Raw genomic sequence first — 26274 nt, 5'->3', positions numbered from 1 at the left:
CACTAATCCTCGTGCGTCCAGCGTTCTGTTCCGGACTGTAATTCCTGCTATCACGTTCTGCCAGGCCCTGCTTCACACTTGGTTGACCGCCGGTCTCGCTCGCGTTACGTGCTCGAATAGGTAGGCCGGTGAATGCCTCCCGATATCCACACGAGGGATTACTTCCAGGCACCACATATTTCGACAGCCCGAGACACCTTGGGACTCCCAACACTTTTCTGTACGTATCGTTCAGGATGTAAATTTTATAATTTGGTTGCCATTTAAGCTGTTGGTACCAGGTATTTTTTGTAAAGTATTTTGTAACTTTTTTATATTTCGCCTACTCTCCCCAGGATATCTTCTAATCGTCTATTCAATTGCTCTACTACATACGCAAACTTTTTTTATATTTTGTCAGAACAGGTTCTGGAGGCAATGGACAAGCCGATAAGGCTTCCCGGAAAGCTTGTATGTAAGTTTTTGTCGTGAAAAGATGACTACGTATATTAAGAAAAAAAAGGCAAAATATAAACCCCGCCCACCCACCCTGTCTCAAATGTAATAACTTTTGTTATTGGTTGTGAGTCAAGAGGGCGGAGCTTAACTGCAAAATCCTTATTTCTCAACTACGTAAGATATGTTTTTGAGTATTGTGTTGTTCAAAGAATACTTATTTTTTGGGTTTCTTTTATACTTTACTTAATGCATATAGCGTGCTTTCAACAACACGATTACCCAAGAACATGTTTCATATAGTAAATTCTCGTGGAAAAATACGGATTTTGCAATTAAGCTCTGCCCACTTGGCTCACGACGAATAAAAAAAATCAGCACGTGTGGGTGGGCGGGGCTTATACTTGGCCTTGTTTTCTTAATATACGTAGACATCTTTCACAACAAGAAAATCTCTAAAATGGTAAATTTTTGTAGGGAAATTTCGATTTTGCAATTACGCTCCGCCCCTCGGTCTGACAACGAATGAAAACTTCATCACTATTGAGGTCGGGGCAGATAGGGGTGGGGCTTAATCCCGTGATGAATTTTTCATTCGTTGCCAGACCGAAACGTAACTGCAAGATCCCTATTTACCTACAAAATTTACCGTTTTAGCCATGTTGTACATTGTTGTTGTGAAAAGATAACTACGTGTATTAAGAAAACGAATGCAAAATGTATGCCCCGCCCACCCACCCTGTCTCAAATGTAATAATTTTTTTATTCGTTGTCAGCCAAGAGGGCGGAGCTTAATTGCAAAATCCTTATTTCTCAACAAGAAATACCACGTAAGATATGTTTTTGAGTATCATGTTATTCAAAATATACTTATTTTTTGGGTTTCTTTTTTACTTTACTTAATGCATATAGGGTGCTTTGAACAACTCGATTACTCAAGAACATGTTTCACATAACAATTTCTCCTGGAAAAATACGGATTTTGCAATTAAGCTCTGCCCACTTGTCTCACGACGAATAAAAAAATCGTCACGATTAAGAGAGGGTGGGTGGGCGGGGCTTATACTTGGCCTTGTTTTCTTAATATACGTAGACATCTTTCACAACAAGAAAATCTCTAAAATGGTAAATTTTTGTAGGAAAATATCGATTTTGCAATTACGCTCCGCCCCTCGGTCTGACAAGGAATGAAAACTTCATCACTATTGAGGTCGGGGCAGATATGGGTGGGGCTTAATCCCGTGATGAATTTTTCATTCGTTGTCCGACCGGAACGTAACTGCAAGATTTCTATTTCCCTACAAAATTTACCGTTTTAGCCATGTTTTACGTTGTTGTTGTGAAAAGATAACTGCGTATATTAAGAAAACGAAGGAAAAATATAAGCCCCGCCCACCCACCCTGTCTCAAATGTAATAATTTTTTTTATTCGTTGTGAGTCAAGAGGGCGAAGCTTAATTGCAAAATCTTTATTTCTCAACTACGTAAGATATGTTTTTGAGTATTATGTTGTTCAAAGAATCTTATTTTTTGGGTTTCTTTTTTACTTTACTTAATGCATATAGCGTGCTTTGAACAACGCGATTACTCAAGAACATGTTTCACATAGCAAATTCTCGTGGAAAAATACGGATTTTGCAATTAAGCTCTGCCCACTTGACTCACGACGAATAGAAAAAATCATCACGACTAAGAGAGGGTGGGTGGGCGGGGCTTATACTTGGTCTTGTTTTCTTAATATACGTAGACATTTTTCACAACAAGAAAATCTCTAAAATGGTAAATTTTTGTAGGGAAATATCGATTTTGCAATTACGCTCCGCCCCTTGGTCTGACAACGAATGAAAACTTCATCACTATTGAGGTCGGGGCAGATATGGGTGGGGCTTAATCCCGTGATGAATTTTTCATTCGTTGTCCGACCGGAACGTAACTGCAAGATTTCTATTTCCCTACAAAATTTACCGTTTTAGCCATGTTTTACGTTGTTGTTGTGAAAAGATAACTGCGTATATTAAGAAAACGAAGGAAAAATATAAGCCCCGCCCACCCACCCTGTCTCAAATGTAATAATTTTTTTTATTCGTTGTGAGTCAAGAGGGCGAAGCTTAATTGCAAAATCTTTATTTCTCAACTACGTAAGATATGTTTTTGAGTATTATGTTGTTCAAAGAATATTATTTTTTGGGTTTCTTTTTTACTTTACTTAATGCATATAGCGTGCTTTGAACAACGCGATTACTCAAGAACATGTTTCACATAGCAAATTCTCGTGGAAAAATACGGATTTTGCAATTAAGCTCTGCCCACTTGGCTCACGACGAATAGAAAAAATCATCACGACTAAGAGAGGGTGGGTGGGCGGGGCTTATACTTGGTCTTGTTTTCTTAATATACGTAGACATTTTTCACAACAAGAAAATCTCTAAAATGGTAAATTTTTGTAGGGAAATATCGATTTTGCAATTACGCTCCGCCCCTTGGTCTGACAACGAATGAAAACTTCATCACTATTGAGGTCGGGGCAGATATGGGTGGGGCTTAATCCCGTGATGAATTTTTCATTCGTTGCCAGACCGAAACGTAACTGCAAGATCCCTATTCCCCTACAAAATTTTCCGTTTCAGCCATGTTTTACGTTGTTGTTGTGAAAAGATAACTACGTATAGTAAGAAAACGAAGGCAAAATTTAAGCCCCGCCCACCCATCCTGTCTCAAATGTAATAATTTTTTTATTCGTTGTGAGCGAAGAGGGCGGAACTTAATTGCAAAATCCTCATTTTTCAACAAGAAATACCACGTAAGATATGTTTTTGAGTATCATGTTGTTCCAAGAATACTTATTTTTTGGGTTTCTTTTTACTTTACTTAATGCATATAGCGTGCTTTGAACAACATGATTACTCAAGAACATGTTTTACATAGTAAATTCTCGTGGAAAAATACGGATTTTGCAATTAAGCTCTGCCCACTTGGCTCACGACGAATAAAAAAAATCGTCACGATTAAGAGAGGGTGGGTGGGCGGGGCTTATACTTGGCCTTTTTTTCTTAATATATATAGAGACCTGACAGTTACTCAGGAATATTATTTTTGCAGTTTTTCTCCAAAAATAAGCACAATAAGCAAATGCACTACCTATGAAATTCATAGTCAACATTTTTCTTATGGTTTTGACTATAAAATAAGGAAATTCAAGTTTGTCTGGCATCTTTAGTAAGATTTGAATTGTGCAACACGAATAATGTATACTTACAATTTTCCCACAGGGTTTACACAACAATTCGCCGTTTTCTAAGTATTTGAAAAATGTCTTTGTTTTTCGTCTATTCATTTGACTTTGGGCATTTTTAAAAATGGTACTAGTGTTTTTACTAGGTGATAAAAAATTTTTAAAACATTTTTGAACATCACTTTATGAAAACCCAAGACGAACTAATTGATACAGGAAGAGAACTCGCAAAGAAAGTTGTAGGAGGGCTTGGTGTAGTTAATCCATCGAAACTCTTCCTAGAAAAGCAAGAGGCAACTTGTGTCGGGGTCTGTAAATGAGTGTTTTAATTATTTTAAAATCTACCTACGTAAATGTGGTAAATCGGCCTCAAGTGAACAGCAGACAAACCGTTTTGTCCCCGAATCAGTGTATCCAAGCTGAAGAAAAATTTCATGGCTCACGGTTTGTCTAAAAACATCCTGAAGGTTTTATATGCATGCAAAATCGATCCGAGTCGCATATAGATCTGTCCCCGGTTCCACGTAAGACCATGCACCCCTTCATCTCTGCACGATGATTAATGGTCCGTTTATCAAAGTAATCAGCTCCCTTTTTCGCCCCTCGGCTTACGGTCTCTCCGCCGATTGTTCCCATTGTCCTCTCCGGCGACGTGACGCGGGTCCTGCATGCACCTTGTCCGCGTGATTTAATCCTGGCCAGGCTCAACACCTGAGTACATTGGCCGCAGGCATAATAGCCACTAAAACTAAATGGAATCGTCCTGCGTTCACGTGGTCACATCTGGCACGAGGTGCTCCGCTGGGGCGGAGGAGTGGAATTAAACACTGCTCTTTGTCTGGATGCATATGCATTGTATCCCACCTCAAGTAACCCTCGTCTGCCATCTGCCAGTCACCGGGTACCTTGTTCCCCCCGAGCTCCAATCCAATTTAGAAGTGATTGCAATCTGCCCTGTACCAATCAATAGATACTCGCTCACTACGTGTCTGCACAATGTCCCGACGAACAATGAGACCACCGTTTCTGCTTTACTTACCGTGTTTATAACTTTGCTTAATCGGTTGCCGCTTTGTGGAGGTAATTAATCACGAGGTACCGGTTACGGGGCAGTTTTGCGTCGAGAGGCAAGGAAGAGAAGCGAAATGGGGAAAGTCGGGGTTTTTGGCACGTTTTTGACGCTGATGTCAGAACAGGCTCATTGTGTTGGTTAGAGGCTTAAGGTGGCTCCGACTGGTGTAGAGTGTGGCGATTTTGTTCACCGATTTATTCAAATCTTAAATCTAAAATTACTAAAAAATAGGCGAAATCGAGTCCATCGGGCGATTTGCAAGTTTCTGTCTGTCTGTCTGTCTGTCATCTGCATTAATTTTTAATACACATAAGATTTTTTCGTCAGTATTTTGCTTAGTTGCTTAAGAATCTCGGGAGCCCTGAGTGTCTTGTGCTTACGAGCCCTTACGAACTCAGTTGGCCCAAACCGGATTTTTTTAAGGATTCGATTTTAGTAAAGAAAAATGCAAATATTGCTTGAAGTTAACGTTTTTTTATTCATGTAACAACCCTTTTAAAAACTCTTAGTCACAAGAAATATCTGCTAAAACACTATTAACTGATGACAAGAACAAAATAACAACAAATAAGAAAACTGCAAAAAATACACAATATCGACACAAAAATAAATTCAAAGTTTATCACTGGGTAACATCGCCCTTTTCTCTTTATAATGTCCAAAATTCTTCGAGGCGGAGTTTTAACTAAGGCTTGGCAAAATTCTGGTGTAAAAGAATCCCATATTTCTTGAAGCCTTTGCTTCAATTCAGGAATTGTTCTGGCAGGATGTTTCCGTAGTCTTCCATCCATTTCATACTTTTTTTTTGAGGAATGTCATGCTGCACCATCCTGCTGGAAAACAAAATCTTGCCCTGATATCAAATGTGCTTCCATTACCGGTAAAATAGATTCTTCTAAAATGTCCAGATATTTGTTTGTATCCACAGTTCCTTCTACGAAATGTAATTTTCCAACACCTCTGGATGACATACTGCCCCAGACCTTAACCGATGCTGGAAATTTCACCTTTCTTTTAAGACAGTCAGGATGGAACGCCTCGTGTTTTCTGCGAATAACTCGACTCTTACTGAACCTTACACAGACTTCAAATTTGGCCTCATCGCTGGATTGTCCACTACTTCCCATTGCTGAGCAGTCCAATCATTATGTTCTTTTGCCCATCTTACTCTATTTTTCTTTTGTTGTAGCGTCAAAAGTGGATTTTCTTTAGCCTGGAACAAAAGTGCAATTTTTGAGAACAGTTCCCATTCATACTTCTTTGTTTTTTAAACCAAGTAACTTACTCCATTTTATGGGCTTCTCTGTGACATGTGGATCTGGAAATTCGTCTTCCAACACTTTCACTCCACAAAACACTTAATGCCAGATAATTTGCCCTCCGATTTTTTTCAATTATTCTTCTCAATGACCTATCGGTTTCAGTTATTTTAATTTTTCCGACATTTCGAGGCTTTGTGACGACTGAACCTGTAGTTTTGTATTGTTTAACTATATTTCTTACACTATGTCGCGATAATTGCAATAAATCTAAAATTTCCGAATTTGATTTCCCAGAATTAAACAATCTAACAATAACTGAACGAATTTTTTCGTTAATACTCTTTCCTCTGGTCATTTTTACCACATTTATTTGATAACTGTTTTGGAGTCATTTTTACAAAGCCACCTGTTGTCATAGGGTTGATATCGGTAAATCTACTAAAACTAAATGTGGATTGATTAAGCAGAAAAAACGCCATAATTTTGAGCGTTATTGATTTTATCGGAAGCCCTCAGTGTGTTTTGCTTAGTTGCTTAAAAATATCGGGAGCCCTGAGGGTCTTTTGCTTAATTGCTTAAGAATCTCTGGGGCCCTGAGTGTCTTCGGCTTAGTTGTATAAGAATCTCGGGAGCCCTGAGTGTCTTTTGCTTAGCTGCATAAGAATCTCGGGGGCCCTGAGTGTTTTTTGCGTAGCTGCTTAAGAATCTCTGAAGCCCTGAGTGTCTTTTGCTTAGTTGTTTAAGAATCTCGGGAACCCTGAGTGTCTTTTGCCTAGTTGCTTAAGAATCTCAGGGCCCTGAGTGTCTTTTGCTTAGCTGCCTAAGAATCTCAGGGGCCCTGAGTGTCTTTTGCTTAGTTGCTTAAGAATTTTGGGGGCCCTGAGTGTCTTTTGCTTAGCTGCCTAAGAATCTCGGAGGCCCTGAGTGTCTTTTGCTTAGCTGCTTAAGAATCTCGGGAGTTCTGAGTGTCTTTTGCTTAGTTGCATAAGAATCTCGGGAACCCTGAGTGTCTTTTGCTTAGCTGCACAAGAATCTCGGGGGCCCTGAGTGTCTTGTGGTTAGTTCCTTAAGAATCTCGGGAGCCCTGGGTGGCTTTTGCTTAGCTGCATAAAAATCTCGGCGGCCCTGAGTGTCTTTTGCTTAGCTGCATAAGAATCTCAGGGGCCCTGAGTGTTTTTTGCTTAGATGCTTAAGAATCTCTGGAGCCCAGAGTGTCTTTTGCTTGGCTGCATAAGAATCTCGGGGGCCCTGAGTGTCTTTTGCTTAGCTGCTTAAGAATCTCGGGAGTTCTGAGTGTCTTTTGCTTAGTTGCATAAGAATCTCGGGAACCCTGAGTGTCTTTTGCTTAGCTGCATAAGAATCTCGGGGTCTCTGAGTGTCTTTTGCGTAGCTGCATAAGAATTTCGGGGTCCCTCAGTGTCTTTTGCTTAGTTGCTTAAGAATCTCTGGAGCCCTGAGTGTCTTTTGCTTAGCTGCATAAGAATCTCAGGGGCCCTGAGTGTTTTTTGCTTAGTTGCTTAAGAATCTCGGGAACCTTGAGTGTCTTTTGCTTAGCTGCATAAGAATTTCGGGGTCCCTGAGTGTCTTTTGCTTAGTTGCTTAAGAATCTCTGGAGCCCTTAGTGTCTTTTGCTTAGCTGCATAAGAATCTCAGGGGCCCTGAGTGTTTTTTGCTTAGTTGCTTAAGAATCTCTGGAGCCCAGAGTGTCTTTTGCTTGGCTGCATAAGAATCTCGGGGGCCCTTAGTGTCTTTTGCTTAGTTGCATAAGAATCTCGGGAACCCTGAGTGTCTTTTGCTTAGCTGCATAAGAATCTCGGGGGCCCTGAGTGTCTTTTGCTTAGTTGCTTAACAATCTCGGGAGCTCTGATTGTCGTTGGCTTCGTTGCTTAAAAATCTCAGGAGCCCTGAGTGTCTTTTCCTTAGCTGCATAAGAATCTCGGGGCCCCTTAGTGTCTTTGGCTTAGTTGTTTAAGAATCTCGGGAGCCCTGAGTGTCTTTTGCTTAGCTGCATAAGAATCTCGGGGGCCCTGAGTGTCTTTGGCTTAGTTGTTTAAGAATCTCGGGAGTCCTGAGTGTCTTGTGCTTAGTTGCTTAAGAAAAGAATCTCTGGAGCCCTGAGTGTCTTTTGCTTAGTTGCTTAAGAAAAGAATCTCGGGAGCCCTGAGTGTCTTTTCTCAATTGCTTAAGAATCTCGGGGGCCCTGAGTGTCTTTTGCTTAGCTGCATAAGAATCTCGGGGGCCCTGAGTGTCTTTGGCTTAGTTGTTTAAGAATCTCGGGAGTCCTGAGTGTCTTGTGCTTAGTTGCTTAAGAAAAGAATCTCGGGAGCCCTGAGTGTCTTTTCTCAATTGCTTAAGAATCTCGGGGGCCCTGAGTGTCTTTTGCTTAGCTGCATAAGAATCTCGGGGGCCCTGAGTGTCTTTGGCTTAGTTGTTTAAGAATCTCGGGAGTCCTGAGTGTCTTGTGCTTAGTTGCTTAAGAAAAGAATCTCGGGAGCCCTGAGTGTCTTTTGCTTAGTTGCTTAAGAAAAGAATCTCGGGAGCCCTGAGTGTCTTTTCTCAATTGCTTAAGAATCTCGGGGGCCCTGAGTGTCTTTGGCTTAGTTGTTTTAGAATCTCGGGAGCCCTGAGTGTCCTGTGCTTAGTTGCTTAAGTATCTCGGGAGCCCTGATTGTCTTGTGCATAGTTGCTTAAGAATCTCGGGAGCCCTGAGTGTCTTTTGCTTAGCTGCACAAAAATCTCGAGGGCCCAGAGTGTGTTTTGCTTAGCTGCATAAGAATCTCGGGGGCTCTAAGTGTCTTTGGCTTAGTTGTTTAGAAATCTCGGGAGCCCTGAGTGTCTTTTGCTTAATTGCTTAAAAATCTCGGGAGCCCTGAGTGTCCTTTGATTAGTTGCTTAAGAATCTCGGGAGCCCTGAGTGTATTTTGCTTAGCTGCATAAGAATCTCAGGGGCCTTGAGTGTCTTTTGCTTAGTTGCTTAAGAATCTCAGGAGCACCGAGTGTCTTTTGCTTAGTTGGTTAAGAATCTAGGGAGCCCTGAGTCTCTTTTGGTTAGCTGCATAAAAATCTCGAGGGCCCTGAGTGTGTTTTGCTTAGTTGCTTAAATATCTCGGGAGCCCTGAGTGTCTTTGGCTTAGCCGCATAAGAATCTCGGGGGCCTGTAGGGTCTTTGGCTTGGTTGTTTAAGAATCTCGGGAGCCCTGAGTGTCTTGTGCTTAGTTGCTTAAGCATCTCAGGAGCCCTGAGTGTCTTGTGCTTAGTTGCTTAAGTATCTCGGGAGCCCTAAGTGTCTTTTGTTTAGCTTCATAAGAATCTCGGGAGCCCTGAGTGTCTTGTGCTTAGTTGCTTAAGTATCTCGGGAGCCCTGAGTGTCTTGTGCTTAGTTGCTTAAGTATCTCGGGAGCCCTAAGTGTCTTTTGCTTAGTTGCTTAAGAATCTCGGGAGCCCTGAGTGTCTTTTGCTTAGTTGCATAAGAATCTCGGGGGCCCTGAGTGTCTTTTGCTTAGTTGCTTAAGAATCTCGGGAGCCCTGCGTGTGTTTTGCTTAGCTGCATAAGAATCTCGGGAGCCCTGAGTGTCTTTTGCTTAGCTACATAAGAATCTCGGGAGCCCTGAGTGTCTTTGGCTTAGTTGTTTAAGAATCTTCGGAAGCCCTGAGTGTCTTTTGCCTAGTTGCTTAAGAATCTCGGGAACCCTGAGTGTCTTATACTTAGTTGCTTAAGAATGTCGGGAGTCCTGAGTGTCTTTTGCTTAGTTGCTTAAGAATCTCGGGAGTCCTGAGTGTCTTTTGCTTAGTTGTTTAAAAATCCCGGGAGCCTTGAATGATGGTAAACGGTAAAACTTGTATAATCATCCCCACCAACAAGCTGATCACATCACCTCATAATTGTACATAGTAAATGGGTATTAAATTGAAAAAAAATGGCATAATCTTACATGTGTTATTTATTAGTGCGTTTAATTTTTACCCGAGACATTAAGATTTTTGACTAAAAAAATAAAAATTGTAAAACATTTGCAATTTAATTTTAAATCTGCAACAAACAAACGTTTTAAAGTTATTGTGAATATATCTGTTTATCCCGAAAAACTTGACGTCATCTCGTCATGTTGGTTTTCACGGTAACGTTCACTGACGCGATAATAATTGCAGTATTTTTGAGAATCTCTGACAATGTTCGCCATCTTTCGGCCTTTCCAGTCAAGGTACTTCGCCAATCGCCCCCTTATCTCCGCTGTAAATACTCCAGAAATTAGGTTAAACCTGCGTATCAAGAACTGACCATCAACATCTTTAATGAATAAGAAATGATAAGAGCTCTCCGTTATCGCTTCGCTCTCTCCTGTATCTCGTTTGACTAAGTAGTTTAGTATTATTTGTGGACTTGACCTGTGCTGATGACCTTTTTCTGTGTAGTGTATTCATCGGAGTGATGCGTTACAAACAGTCGAACATCCGTCGGATCTTATTAGGTAACGTAGTTTTTCGTCCATAACTAACCCTTAACGAGGGGTGAAAATCTTGAGAGGCCTCCAATATATCGCGCCAGATCCTCGGATACAAATTAAACTAATCAAGTGGCCGTAACTGGGCAATGTCCGTAGCCGTATCAGGTTCAGCACTAATTAAGGGGCCTGTTCATTATAACCGGCGGTAATTTATTGAATAATAACCCAGAAATCACCTACATAAATCTCCATTAGTCTCTAGTGTTTCAATATGACGACGTATAAAAACTCTTGGCGCCGAGAAAATACCTATTAGATAAAATTAATTATTGCCGGCCAGATATCGCCTGACGTTGATTAAGGTTTATGTTGCGACGGACAATGAGCAAATATCATTAAAATTATATTTCCAATTTGTGCAATCGAGGCCGAGTGGGGGCAGGTTTTTACGTCAGACCACATGATTACCTGACGAATTACATTAATTTCGAGTGTGGCGATTCCCGTCTTCCACTTTTGCGTACTCGGTCCGGCTCGCGCCTAATCAGCGGCCATTTTTAACCTTCCATTACCCGATCCGACAGTTTGAGAAAGTGTCTTGTCTCCAGTCGTGTTTTTCGTCGTCCATTGGCCGCCCATTCGGTGTCAGGTGTTGAGATACACCTGCCGCTCAGACAGGTATAAATGGAGTCACTAACCGAGAGCTCCTCTCTAATAGATTCTCTCCATCTTGTCGCGCTCACTCACGCCATTCTAAATTTCACACAGTACGTCTCAATTTCGTTTTTATAAATTAAGTGTCGTCGTGGCATCCATCACTCTTAACGCCGCCGACAAAAAAACACACACACCCGCAATCAAACTTACAATGTCCGACTTTTGACTCGAAACTTTCCAAATTACGGAGTAATTTGTCGTTGAATGCGTTATAAATCGTGGATGTTTCGAAGTTGCACGCTTTTTCTCCCGGATTGATAAAAGTTCGTATGTTGTTGTAAATACTGGAAAGTCATTTCCTTCCAATTTGTTAATGATCGCGATAAATATGTGTCCGACCGTATCGCTCTCTGCACCATTTCATGCCCGACGACTCTAACCCAATCGATAAAGGTGAAAACGAGACAAACAAAACTTTGAAGACGTCCGAGTCCGACAAAATTATAGTGTGATGACCCTTGAAACAGCGCAAATTTTATAACTATTAAAGTATAGAGGAAATAACACGGGGTCCGAATCCGGGTCCTGCGGCACGCACAATGCAATATAGCGCATTATTTTCGCTAATGCAGGCCGAACCTCACACGGCGATCGCTTCCGTTCTTAAAATAATCCATTTAGTCCTGGCTGCGTATCTGTCAGGTTTCGAGCTTTTAAATATAGGTGGAACATGTGCGATTACTTCCTCTTTGGCCCACCTACGAATAATATACACGATATAGAATTGACAGGAAGATAATATTTGGCGGAATTTATGAAACGTGTTAAAATTGATGCGTCCTGTTGCGTAGGTAACGAGGATATATGTGTGCACGTATTTTCCGTGCCGTATGACTATAATAAAAATATCATTGCAGATAGTAAAATAAATTTTATGCTTTCGCTATTAACCTACAAATTGTAAACGTCATTAGTGTGAAGTTATGGCGCACGAAAAATAAATAAGTTTGTATAAAAATATAGCTTTGCGGGAATTTATGAGGGCTATCGGGGATTTCCCAATGAGAAGATTTTGCATGTTCAGTGGTTGGATGAGCAATTAACGGATTGTCGCTGAATGAAATACAGATTGGAGTTGTGAGAATTAGACTTTGCTCATAACATATTGCTTTAAATTTGTGAAATTATTTTTAAATATGTTGTTTACAAGCACCAAAAAATGTAGTTAACGCTTGAATGACGTTATCGTAGGTTTGGACTAAAGTAAACAAAAATTCTCGTTGAGTGTTCTGTGGAACTTATAACAAGTGTTGACGTGGTCTGTTACATTTGGGAATATTTATTTTTTTTCGGTTGCCATGGTTGTAATGAATTAAATTAAGTACTTAATAATTACTATAATTAATTGATTTATTATTCTACAAGTTTTCTGTCATGATAGTACGATCCCTTTAAAGAATGGCCAGTTTCTGTCAGAATTTGAAAACATTTTGAAGTCGCTAGTACTTTTTTGAGAAAGAATTTTAAAAAATCTTAGGGGATCTTTAAAAATTTGAAAACAATTTTGAAGCCTTAGTGTCTTTTTTAAGAATTTTGGAACCTTCGGATGTTTTCAATTTGAAACAATTTATAAAAGAATCTTGGAAACCCCAGGTGTTTTTTTTTAATCTTAAAGACCTGCTGTTTATTTTTGAGAGAATTTAAAAGAATCTCAGGAGGCTGTGGTGTTTTGTTTTTGGAAGAATCTCGGACGGGGGGAGGGGGTCGAAATTCTGTTTTTGATGGAAATCTAAAAAAATTTCGGGAGCCTTTTTTTTAATAAGTTTGCAAGAATCTTGGCGTCGCTCGTGTATTTTTGATAGAATTTAAAAGAATCTACCTGTGGTATCTCGGTTTTCAAAGAATTGAAGTTCAGTGACCCTTATTCGGTTTTTGATAGAATCTCAGGGTCTTCTGGTGTTTTGGTTTTGAAAGAATTTGAAAGAATCTCCGGAGCCATTGTTGTTTTTATTTTGAATAATTTGAAGTCATACTGGAGTCTCTGATGTGTTTTTTACTAACAAATTTGAAAGAATTTCATGAACGGGCTTCGGTTGTTTTGTTTTTGAGAACAATTTAAAAAAAATCTTAGATTTTAGGAGAGCTTTAAAAATTTGAAAAAATCTTGGAGCCAAAGTACTTTTTTTTATTAAAGAATTTTGAAACCTGTGGATGTTTCTTTTTTCAAATAATTTAAAAAAGAATCTTGGGAGTCCCGGGTGTTCTTATTTGAATCTTAAAGACTCGCTGTTTGTTTTTGAAAGAACTTGAAAAAATCTCTGCGTTCTTGTCTTTTGTTTTTGAAAGAATTCGAAAAACTCTCCAAGACCTGTGACGTTTTGATTTTGAAAGAATTTAAAAGAGTTCTGGGTTCCTGGTGTTTTATTTTTGAATAGGTTTGTAAGAATCTTAGTATCCTTGGTGTCTTTTTGGACAGAATCTGAAATAAATCTCGGACCTGCGGTGTTTCGGTTTTCAAAGAATTGAAAATAATTTCGGTGGACCCAGTGTTTTGGTTTTGAAAGAATTTAAAAGAATCTCGAGTGCCCCTGGTGTTTTATTTTTGAGAGAATTTGAAAGAATCTCCGAAGCCATTGTTTTTATGTTGAAAAAGTTGAAGTAATACTGGAGTCCCTGGTGTTTTTTACAAAAAAATTTGGAAGAACTTGAAAGAATTTCTGGGGGTCCTAGTGTTCTGTTTTTCAAAAAAAATATAGGAATCTCAAGTTTCTGGTCTATTATTTTTGAAAGAATTCGAAAGAATCTCCAGGACCCTTGTTGCTTTTAACATTTTGTAAAAGTTTGAAATAATTTTAGGACCAAAAAGTATTTAAAAGAATCTCGAGTGGCTCTGGAGTTATATTTTCGAAAAAATTTGAAAGAATCTTCGGAGCCATTGTTGTTTTTATTTTGAAAAAGTTGAAATAATATTGGAGTCCATGGTGTGTTTTTTTACTAAAAAATTTGAAAGAATCTCATGAACGGGCTTCCGTGGTTTTGTTTTTCAAAAAGAATTTGAAAAAAATCTTAGATCTTAAGGAGATGTTTAAAAATTTGGAAAAAATCTTAGAACCCAAGCGTCTTTTTTCAAGAATTTTGGAACCTACCGATGTTTTCTTTTTGAAAGAATTTAAAAAAGATTCTTGGAAATTCCAAGTGTTTTTATTTTATCTTAAAGACTTGCTGTTTGTTTTTAAAAGAATTTGAAAGAATCTCTGGCTTCTGGTCTTTTGTTTTTGAAACAATTCGAAAGAATCTCCAGGGCTTGTGGCGTTAAGGTTTTGAAGAGTTCTGGATCCCTTGTGTTTTGTTTTTGATAGAATTTGAAAGAATCTGGGGGAATGGTTCTGGTGTTTTGTTTTTGATACAAATTTAAAAGAATCTCGGGAGCCTCTGGGTTTTGTTTTTGAGTAGGTTTGTAAAAATCTTCGTATCCTTGGTGTCTTTTTTTGACAGAATCTCAATGTCCTCTGGTGATTTATTATTGAAACAATTTGAAAAAATCTCCGGGAGCTACTACTGTTTTTTTTTAAGTTTGAAGGAAGTCCCTCATCTTTTTTTAGGAGATGATTAAAAATTTGGAAAAAATCTTGGAGCCCAAGCGTTTTTTTTTTCAAGAATTTTGGAACCTACGGATGTTTTGTTTCAAAAAGAGTTTTAAAGGGAATCTTGAGAGTTCAAGTTGATCGTTTTTTCAAGAATCTTCAAGACTTTTAGTGTTTTATTTTTCAAAGAATTTGAAATAATCTCGAGGGACTGGGGTCGAAGAATTGAAAAAAAATCTCTGCAGTCCTTGCTTTTTCATTTTGAAAAACTTGAAATATTCTTGGAGTCCATGGTGTCTTTTTCAAGGAGAGAGTCCCCTACTGTTTTGATATTGAAAGAATTTAAAGGAATCACCGGGACTCCGGGTGTTTTGTTTTAGAAAAAAAGAATGTTAAAGAATGGGTTGACGGCTTTATTTTGAAAATTTTTTAAATAATACTGTAGTTCTTGGTATCCCTTTTTTCAAAACAATTCATAAGAATTTCCTGTTTTGTTTTAGAAAGAATTTAAAAGGGAATCTTGAGAGTTCAAAGTGATTGTTTTTTCAAGAATCTTCAAGACTTTTAGTGTTTTATTTTTCAAAGAATTTGAAATAATCTCGAGGGACTGGGGTCTTTCGCTTTAGAAATTGTTTTGAAAGAATCTTGAAGTCCCTGGTGTCCTTTTTTCAAAGAATTTTAAAAAAATATCTGCAGTCCTTGCTTTTTCATTTTGAAAAACTTGAAATATTGTTGGAGTCCATGGTGTCTTTTTCAAGAAGTGTTGAAAACAATCTTAGAGTCTCCTACTGTTTTGATACTGAAAGAATTTAAAGGAATCTCCGGGACTGCGGGTGTTTTGCTTTAGAAAAAAAGAATGTTAAAGAATGGGTTGACGGCTTTATTTTGAAATTTTTTTAAATAATACTGTAGTTCTTGGTATCCTTTTTTTCAAAACAATTCATAAGAATTTGCTGTTTTGTTTTAGAAAGAATTTAGAAGGGAATCTTGAGAGTTCAAGGTTATTGTTTTTTCCAGAATCTTCAAGACTTTTAGTGTTTTATTTTTCAAAGAATTTGAAATAATCTCGGGGGACTGGGGTCTTTCGCTCTAGAAATTGTTTTGAAAGAATCTTGAAGTCCCTGGTGTCCTTTTTTCAAAGAATTAAAAAAAAATCTCTGCAGTCCTTGCTTTTTCATTTTGAAAAACTTGAAATATTCTTGAAGTCCATGGTGTCTTTTTCTAGAAGTGTTGAAAACAATCTCAGAGTCTCCTACTGTTTTGATATTGAAAGAATTGAAAGGAATCTCCGAGACTCCGGGTGTTTTGCTTTAGAAAAAAAGAATTTTAAAGAATGGGTTGACGGCTTTATTTTGAAAATTTTTTAAATAATACTGTAGTTCTTGGTATCCTTTTTTTCAAAACAATTCATAAGAATTTGCTGTTTTGTTTCAGAAACAATTTAAAAGGGAATCTTGAGAGTTCAGGGCGATTGTTTTTTCAAGTATCTTCAAGACTTTTAGTGTTTTATTTTTCAACGAATTTGAAATAATCTCGAGGGACTGGGGTGTTTCGCTTTAGAAATTGTTTTGAAAGAATCTTGAAGTCCCAGGTGTCCTTTTTTCAAAGAATTTAAAAAAAATGTCTGCAGTCCTTGCTTTTTCATTTTGAAAAACTTGAAATATTCTTGGAGTCCATGGTGTCTTTTTCAAGAAGTGTTGAAAACAATCTCAGAGTCTCCTACTGTTTTGATATTGAAAGAATTTAAAGGAATCTCCGGGACTCCGGGTGTTTTGCTTTAGAAAAAAAGAATGTTAAAGAATGGGTTGACGGCTTTATTTTGAAAATTTTTTAAATAATACTGTAGTTCTTGGTATTCTTTTTTTCAAAACAATTCATAAGAATTTGTTGTTTTGTTTCAGAAAGAATTTAAAAGGGAATCTTGAGAGTTCAAGGTGATTGTTTTTTCAGGAATCTTCAAGACTTTTAGTGTTTTAGTTTTCAAAGAATTTGAAATAATCTCGAGGGACTTTCGCTTTAGAAATTGTTTTGAAAGTATCTTTGAAGTCCCTCGTTTTAAAAGAATTTAAAAAACATCTCTGCAGTCCTTGCTTTTTCATTTTCAAAAACTTGAAATGTTCTTGTGTCATTTTCAAGAAGTGTTGAAAACAATCTCAGAGTCTCCTACTGTTTTGAAATTGAAAGAATTGAAAGGAATCTCCGGGACTCCGGGTGTTTTGCTTTAGAAAAAAAGAATGTTAAAGAATGGGTTGACGGCTTTATTTTGAAATTTTTTTAAATAATACTGAAGTTCTTGGTGTCCTATTTTTCAAAAAAATTCTTGAGAATTTGCTGTTTTGTTTTAGAAAGAATTTAAAAGGGAATGTTGGGAATTCAGGGTGTTTTTTTAAGAATCTTCAAGATCTCGAGTGTTTTATTTTTCAAAGAATTTGAAATAATCTCTAGGGATTGAGGTTTTTTGTTTTAGAAATAGTTTTGAAAGAATGTTGATGTCCGTCGTGTCTTTTTTTCAAAGAATTTAAAGGAATCTCAAGGCTCCTGGTGTTTTGCTATTAAAAAAAGTTTATTAAAGAATGGGTGGGTGTCTTTAAAAAATATTGGATTTCTGGGTATCTTTTTTTTTCAAAAAAATTCATGGGCATTTGCTATTTTGTTTTAGAAAGAAATTAAAACGAAATCTTGGGAGTTCAGGGTGATTTTTTTTAAGAATCTTCAAGACTTCTACTGTTGTGTTTTTCAAACAATTTGAAATACTCTCGGGAGACTGGGGTCTTTTGTTTTAGAAATAGTTTTGAAATAATCTTGGTATCCCTGGTGTCTTTTTTTCAACGAATTTCTTGAAGATCTGCTGTCTTGTTTTAGAAAGAATTTAAAACGGATTCCAATGAACCTTAGTGTACGTACAAATGTGGTCTATCAATGCGCTTATTTTTAACCTGTATGTTTCGATTTTTCGAAAAAACTCGAAACTGATCAATAAAAAATCTCTCTTAGAAACTAGTAAACCAGTTGCTTTGAAATTTTAGCACGTGTTTTGATGTAGGTATGTATATCCATCCCCACCAAGATTTGAATGACGTCACTTAAACGTGTTTACTTCAGGTGCGCCTCGGTTCAACTTTTGATTTTCGAAGTCGGCTTTGTTAATGAAGTCGTTCCACTTTAGCACGCACTTGGGAAAGTAGAAATTTTCCACTCCGAGAAAAATCCCTCTAGGCCGACACCCTATTAGTTCCGTCAAGATCGGCACCGTTCGGCAAAATGGCGCCAGAACCGAATAACATCAGTAATGCAGCAAAGGTTACCTTATTACCTAATTAGCATTTTCCAAAGCTTCTATAAAGAGCGTCGGTTGACTTCAGTTTCCGCAAAGCGGCTTCGTTTAAGCAATTAAATTATTCATTTAATCAAATAAGGAGCGCCTTTATGTGGCGTGTGCTCAGCTCTGGATGTGGCTTCACCCGCACGAATTTGGATTTATAGCGGACTATTAAGCAATTGTAATAAACATTGCAAATAATGAGACTTTTATTAGAGCGTAAATGCAATAAAACCGCCACAAAACCGGCAAAGGGGTGAGTTTTCTGTCGTAACGTTTCCCTTTCGAGGGCGAAAAAATTTCGCCTAATTAAGTGACGCCGTTTTCGATTCCTAGCTCTCGTTGCTTCGATGTCTGTATCCGATGAACGATCGAGCAAAAATAGTGTGTACTGAGAAAATTTGCAAATAGCATTTTTGGCTCGGCTCCAGCTCGCCTCAATTCATCATTCTCTAATATCCCGGCTCGCGTAAGTACGTTTCGAATTACCTTAAGCGTGACAAAAAAAATCCCAACAAAGGTGCTTAAAACGGACGTTGGCGTATCTCGCAATTCGCGGAATTGAAACTCGTATTTTCGTGTGGCTAACATCAACCGCTCCACTTCACTGTTAAACCGCGGGGGTCTCGTCATATTTTAACACCGCATCATTTATCTTTCGGTTTCTTAAACTTTATAGTTAATTAAGAGTCTAATTTACACGTAACTGGGGTATCTTTCCGCGTTATTAATAGTTTGCTGCTTTTAGAATAAATTACGAGCTGTTATGTCTTCGGGAAAAATTACGCGATTCGGATTTAATTGTAATTTTAAGGCGGCTTCAGGTGGGACTCGCGGGATTTACATAACTTTAGTTCGTGTCGCGAGTCTTTGATGACGTGAGGGACTTTGGGTCAGAGGTTACCTTGTGGAACGATCGCTAAACAGATTACTTCATTTACGGCAACCACTTTACTTGAGATGGAGGAGCGTCGCGACGCCACGTTTGGAACGACTTTGAAAGCCGCAGACGCATCTAGAACGCTTTTTTCAAAAGTGGATTTCCAGCCGGGGTCTCTACGCAATTACGGCTCTGTCATACTTTGCGCAGTTCCACTACAATACACTCAGAACATTATTTTTGTGCACACCATAATTTTACGACATGATTCTGTATTGTTGTATAAAGTATGAACACATTTAAGTATTCTAGGAACCAAAAAATACTTGACAACTTGGAGTTGACACCATTCGATTTCTTGAAAAATTTTAGTTCTACCAGTTAATCTTCACGCCAGATTCTCGATTCGTTTAGCGTTGAGGCGCCGTTATATCGAATGGTATAATTTCCCGAAAGACTCGACCACTCAAAAATTAAGAATAAAATTCAGGAAGCAGCGGAGAAAATTTTTGATTCCTAATTCTTGTTACCGAATTTTGAATTAATGAAGAGACCAATTTTCAGAAAGATGAGACCCCATTAAAGCATGAGACCTAGAGAAAACATAAAAGTAGCCAGTGGTTCGATGGGCTCGATTACAATACTTCCTTAGCTTACTTCAAACCTTTTCAAAATAAAAATAGCAAAGGCTCCAGAGATTTTTAAGACTCTTAATTTTTTTCAAAGCAAAAACATCAGCGGATTCTGTCAAAAACAGACACTAGGGACATCAAAATTCTTTCAAACTTATTCAAAAACAAAACACTAGGTCGTAAAAATTCTTAAAAAAATACCTGGAGATTCCAAAATTCTTTTTTAAATCCTTTCAAAAACAAAACAACAGAAGCTCATGAGATTTTTGCAAATTCTATTGGAAAAAAAGATGAGGGATTTCTTTCAAACTTAAAAAAAACAGTAATAGCTCCCAGAGATTCTTTCAAATTGTTTCAAAAATAAATCACCAGAGGACCTTGAGATTCTGTCAAAAAAAGACACCAAGGATACGAAGATTTTTACAAACCTACTCAAAAACAAAACCCAGAGGCTCCCGAGATTCTTTTAAATTTGTATCAAAAACAAAACACCAGAACCATCCCCCCAGATTCTTTCAAATTCTATCAAAACCAAAACACGAGGGATCCAGAGCTCTTTTAAACTCTTTCAAAACCAAAACGCCACAAGCCCTGGAGATTCTTTCGAATTGTTTCAAAAACAAAAGACCAGAAGCCAGAGATTCTTTCAAATTCTTTTAAAAACAAACAGCAAGTCTTTAAGATAAAATAAAAACACTTGGAATTTCCAAGAATCTTTTTTAAATTCTTTCAAAAAGTAAACATCGGTAGGTTCCAAAATTCTTGAAAAAAGGCGCTTGGGCTCCAAGATTTTTTCCAAATTTTTTAACATCTCCTTAAGATCTAAGATTTTTTTCAAATTATTTTTGAAAAACAAAACCACGGAAGCCCGTTCATGAGATTCTCTCAAATTTTTTAGTAAAAAAAACACAACATGGACTCCAATATTGTTTCAACTTTTTCAAAATAGAAACAACAGTGGCTCCGGAGATTCTTTTAAATTCTTTGGGTCCTAAAATTATTTCAAACTTTTACAAAATCTTAAAAGCAACAAGCTGGAGGAGATTCTTTCAAATTCTATCAAAAACAAAACATGAGGGGTCCAGAACTCTTTTAAATTCTTTCAAAACCAAAACGCCACAAGCCCTGGAGATTCTTTCGAATTGTTTCAAAAACAAAAGACCAGAAGCCAGAGATTCTTTCAAATTCTTTTAAAAACAAACAGCAAGTCTTTAAGATAAAATAAAAACACTTGGAATTTCCAAGAATCTTTTTTAAATTCTTTCAAAAAGAAAACATTGGTAGGTTCCAAAATTCTTGAAAAAAGACGCTTGGGCTCCAAGATTTTTTCCAAATTTTTAAACATCTCCTTAAGATCTAAGATTTTTTTCAAATTATTTTTGAAAAACAAAACCACGGAAGCCCGTTCATGAGATTCTCTCAAATTTTTTAGTAAAAAAACACAACATGGACTCCAATATTATCTCAACTTTTTCAAAATAAAAACAACAGTGGCTCCGGAGATTCATTTAAATTCTTTGGGTCCTAAAATTATTTCAAACTTTTACAAAATCTTAAAAGCAACAAGCGTCTTGGAGATTCTTTCAAATTCTATCAAAAACAAAACACGAGGGATCCAGAAATCTTTTAAATTCTTTCAAAACCAAAACGCTACAAGCCCTGGAGATTTTTTCGAATTGTTTCTAAAACAAAAGACCAGAAGCCAGAGATTCTTTCAAATTCTTTTAAAAACAAACAGCAAGTCTTTAAGATAAAGTAAAAACACTTGGAATTGCCAAGAATCTTTTTTAAATTCTTTCAAAAAGAAAACATCGGTTGGTTCCAAAATTCTTGAAAAAAGGCGCTTGGGCTCCAAGATTTTTTCCAAATTTTTAAACATCTCCTTAAGATCTAAGATTTTTTTCAAATTATTTTTGAAAAACAAAACCACGGAAGCCCGTTCATGAGATTCTCTCAAATTTTTTAGTAAAAAAACACAACATGGACTCCAATATTATTTCAACTTTTTCAAAATAAAAACAACAATGGCTCCGGAGATTCTTTTAAATTATTTCAAAAATAAAATACTAGAAACTCTTGAGATTCTTTTAAATTCTATAAAAAAAGACACTAGGGACCCTAAGATTTTTTTCAAGTTTTTTCAAAATAAAAACAGCAAGAGCCCCTGAGATTCTTCCCAATTCTTTAAAAAACATAACACGATGATTTTAAGACTCTTTAAAAAACACCTTGAGCTCTGAAGATTCTTTTTTAAATTCTTTCAAAAACAAACAGGAGCGCATTAGATTATTTTATATTCTTTGGAAAAAAAGACAGGATGGACTCCAATATTTCTTTAAACTTTTTCAAAATAAATACAGCAAAGACTCCAGAGATTCTTTCGAATTCTTTCAAAAATAAAATACTAGAAGCTCTTGAGATTCTTTTAGATTCTATAAAAAAAAGACATTAGGGACCCTAAGATTTTTTTCAAGTTTTTTCAAAATATAAACAGCAAGGGTCCCTGAAATTCTTTCAAATCCTTTAAAAAACATAACACGAGGATTTTGAGATTCTTTAAAAAAAACACCTTGAGTTTTGAAGTTTCTTTTTTAAATTCTTTCAAAAACAAACAGGGGCCCATTAGATTCTTTTATATTCTTTGGAAAAAAGACACGATGGACTCTAATATTTCTTTAAACTTTTTCAAAATAAACACAGCAAAGACTCCAGAGATTCTTCCGAATTTAAAAAAAAATAAAATACTAGAAGCTCTTGAGATTCTTTTAAATTCGATAAAAAAGACACTAGGAACCCTAAGATTTTGTTCAAGCTTTTTCAAAATAAAAACAGCAAGGGCCCCTGAGATTCTTTCCAATTCTTTAAAAAACATAACACGAGGATTTTAAGATTCTTTAAAAAAACAGCTTGAGCTTTGAAGATTCATTTTTAAATTCTTTCAAAAACAAACAGGAGCCTATTAGATTCTTTTATATTCTTTGAAAAGAAGACACGATGGACTCCAACATTTCTTTAAACTTTTTCAAAATAAATACAGCAAAAACTCCAGAGATTCTTCCGAATTCTTTCAAAAATGAAATACTAGAAACTCTTGAGATTCTTTTAAATTCTATAAAAAAAAGACACTAGGAACCCTAAGATTTTTTTCAAGTTTTTTCAAAATAAAAACAGCAAGGGCCCCTGAGATTCTTTCCAATTCTTTAAAAAACATAACACGAGGATTTTAAGATTCTTAAAAAAAAAACACCTTGAGCTTTGAAGATTCTTTTTTAAATTCTTTCAAAATCAAACAGAAGCCCGTTAGATTCTTTTATATTCTTTGGAAAAAAGACACGATGGACTCCAATATTTCTTTAAACTTTTTCAAAATAAATACAGCAAAGACTCCAGAGATTCTTTCGAATTCTTTCAAAAAGAAAACACTAGAAACTCTTGAGATTCTTTTAAATTCTATAAAAAAAAGACACTAGGAATCCTAAGTTTTTTTTCAAGTTTTTTCAAAATAAAAACAGCAAGGGCCCTTGATTTTCTTTCAAATTCTTTAAAAAACATAACACGAGGATTTTAAGATTCTTAAAAAGAACACCTTGAGCTCTGAAAATTCTTTTTTAATTCTTTCAAAAACAAACAGGAGCCCATTAAATTCTTTTATATTCTTTGGAAAAGAGACACAATGGACTCCAACATTTCTTTAAACTTTTTCAAAATAAATACAGCACAGACTCCAGAGATTCTTCCGAATTCTTTCAAAAATAAAATCCTAGAAGCTCTTGAGATTCTTTTAGATTCTGTAAAAAAAGATATTAGGGACCCTAAGATTTTTTTCAAGTTTTTTCAAAATAAAAGCAGCAAGGGCCCCTGAGATTCTTTCAAATTCTTTAAAAAACATAACACGAGGATTTTAAAATTCAAAAAAAAAAACACCTTGAGCTTTGAAGATTCTTTCTTAAATTCTTTCAAAAACAAACAGGAGCCCATGAGATTCTTTTATATTCTGTGGAAAAAAAGACACGATGGACTCCAACATTTCTTTAAACTTTTTCAAAATAAATACAGCAAACACTCCAGAAATTCTTTCGAATTCTTTCAAAAATAAAATACTAGAAGCTCTTGAGATTCTTTTAGATTCGGTAAAAAAAGACACTAGGAACCCTAAGATTTTATTCAAGTTTTTTCAAAATAAAAACAGCACTGAGATTCTTTCAAATTCTTTAAAAAACAAAACACGAGGATTTCAAGATTCTTAAAAAAAACACCTTGAGCTTTGAAGATTCTTTTTTAAATTCTTTCAAAAACAAACAGGAGCCCATTAGATTCTTTTATATTCTTTGGAAAAAAGACACGATGGACTCCAATATTTCTTTAAACTTTTTCAAAATAAATACAGCAAAGACTCCAGCGATTCTTCCGAATTCTTTCAAAAATAAAATACTAGAAGCTCTTGAGATTCTTCTAGATTCTATAAAAAAAGACATTAGAGACCCTAAAATTTTTTTCAAGTTTTTTCAAAATAAAAACAGCAAGGGCCCCTGAGATTCTTTCAAATTCTTTAAAAAACATAACACGACGATTTTAAGATTCTTTAAAAAAAACACCTTGAGCTTTGAAGATCCTTTTTTAAATTCTTTCAAAAACAAACAGGAGCCCGTTAGATTCTTTTATATTCTTTGGAAAAAAGACACGATGGACTCCAATAATTCTTTAAACTTTTTCAAAATAAATACAGCAAAGACTCCAGAGATTCTTCCGAATTCTTTCAAGAGTAAAATACTAGAAGCTCTTGAGATTCTTTTAAATTCTGTAAAAAAAAGACACCAGGAACCTTAAGATTTTTTTCAAGTTTTTTCAAAATAAAAACAGCAAGGACCCCTGAGATTCTTTCAAATTCTTTAAAAAACATAACACGAGGATTTTAAAATTCTTAAAAAAAAACACCTTGAGCTTTGAAGATTCTTTCTTAAATTCTTTCAAAATCAAACAGAAGCCCGTTAGATTCTTTTATATTCTTTGGAAAAAAGACACGATGGACTCCAACATTTCTTTAAAATTTTTCAAAATGAATACAGCAAAGGCTCCAGAGATTCTTCCGAATTCTTTCAAAAATAAAATACTAGAAGCTCTTGAGATTCTTTTAGATTCTATAAAAAAAGACATTAGGGACCCTAAGATTTTTTTCAAGTTTTTTCAAAATAAAGACAACAAGGGCCCCTGAGATTCTTTTAAATGCTTTAAAAAACATAACTTTGAAGATTCTTTTTTAAATTGTTTCAAAAACAAACAGGAGCCCATGAGATTCTTTTATATTCTTTGGAAATGGACACGATGGACTCCAACATTTCTTTCAACTTTTTCACAATAAATACAGCAAGAGCTCCGGAAATTCTTTCAAAATATTGGAAAAATAAAATATCAGAGACCCCCGACATGCTTTCAAGCGTTTTTAAAATAAAAGCAGCTTGTAGTTTTACGAGTTAATTTTCAGGGCGGTTTCTCAAAAATTTATAACATGATACAAAAATGAAGTTTATGCATTCTGTCTGAAATGGAATTTATAGACGAATTCTGCACATAGAAATTATTTCTGCCCTCAATTGTTGGAAAATTCCTTCGATTTCGAAATCAAAAAGCGTTTTTCAAATTTAACGGATTCTTTTTGGCTCATATAAATGCATACAATCTCTCCAGAAAAAAGTCCGCCACAAAATCGCTTCATTTAAATTTAAGATGTGTTTTCCGTGTTACATTTTTGAAATTTTCGCTTAAAATAATGTCAAGCATTAAACATTGTCTTAAACCGCTTTCAAAACAAACTTTCGCTCTCCACAAAACTCTAAAAAACATCGTCGCAATTACATAGTTTCCACGTGTTCGCGTCTTAATGATGATGGAAATGGGAAGTAGCATAAACTGTAGTAAATTTTGGGTCGCCGTCCAAAATCTCATTTAGAAAACGCTCCTACACACACCCAAATTGATGCTTTCTGTCGTCGGAAATTCACAATATGTTAACACCACCCATGATTAATACCACCGCGTGGACGTTCCTTTCACTCCTGACACGCAGCCCTCCCGATCCGTCGCACCCCGACTCTAATTAGCCCGTTCTGTTTCAGGTGAGTCCCAGCATCACCTGCCGCCTATTTTCGGCCGCCTCACCAAAAAGAACCACGAAGGTAAATAAAGTGAAAGGTGTATATTTACGAGGACCGAAATAAATCGGGGGATTTCTTTGTAGTGTAGTAGGTATTTTAAAACGCGCTAGAATTCATAGACGTCGGCCAGAAAGGTGTCTGACAATGTCGAATATGCTGTGACGCCAGGTAAACGCGCTCGTCTGCCAACATTTTAGAGCGCTAATCGCATCGTTTTATTTTCGAACCTGTCGACTATTTGTCATGATATGGCTTTTTAATTTTTGTTGCCAGTCGGCCGGAACGGCGGCGCTCACGGTGGCCGCGTTGCCGAATTTCGAACAAAAATACACTCGAAATAATAATTAATGATGGCTGTGTTATCGACACAAATCTTCACACTGTTATTATTATTATTATTATTATTATTATTATTTAGGAACCATCCTGACCCGGAAATGACTGGCATTCAGGCAAGACTTCTATCGTCATGAATAATAAGAACAAGTAATGACATGCATTGATCATATTAATAAAAACTCTTGAGATCCTAGAATTACAACATTCAAATTTTCACTTAAATCAGTTGAAAACTACTCCCACCTACCGATGCTAACCTATTCCG

The 26274-nt window shown here is 36.4% G+C and overlaps 1 protein-coding gene across 6 annotated transcripts in view; it reads left to right on the top strand.

Annotated features, from left to right (window-relative positions):
* The window catches only part of LOC135129625 (zinc finger protein 1), a 794849-nt gene that overhangs the window by 329696 nt on the left and 438879 nt on the right, over nucleotides 1–26274 (top strand). For 2 of the 6 annotated variants that reach the window (XM_064056835.1, XM_064056831.1), the window contains exon 1: nucleotides 10387–10470. The exons of 3 other annotated variants lie outside the window; for them this stretch is intronic. In XM_064056835.1, coding sequence (XP_063912905.1) covers nucleotides 10431–10470 — 40 coding nt within the window. In that variant the 5' untranslated portion in view covers nucleotides 10387–10430. Of the gene's footprint in view, nucleotides 1–10386; nucleotides 10471–25671; nucleotides 25692–26274 lie in introns of those variants that run through there. One more of the 6 variants, XM_064056836.1, reaches the window with a different exon arrangement.

The sequence above is a fragment of the Zophobas morio genome, unplaced genomic scaffold, assembly GCF_036711695.1.
Source record: "Zophobas morio isolate AGI-343-1 ecotype UQ-CSIRO unplaced genomic scaffold, CSIRO_AGI_Zmor_V1 ptg000016l, whole genome shotgun sequence".
Taxonomy (NCBI): domain Eukaryota; kingdom Metazoa; phylum Arthropoda; class Insecta; order Coleoptera; family Tenebrionidae; genus Zophobas; species Zophobas morio.
The sequence above is the reverse complement of the archived record's forward strand: the minus strand, read 5'-3'. Positions and strand labels throughout refer to the sequence as shown.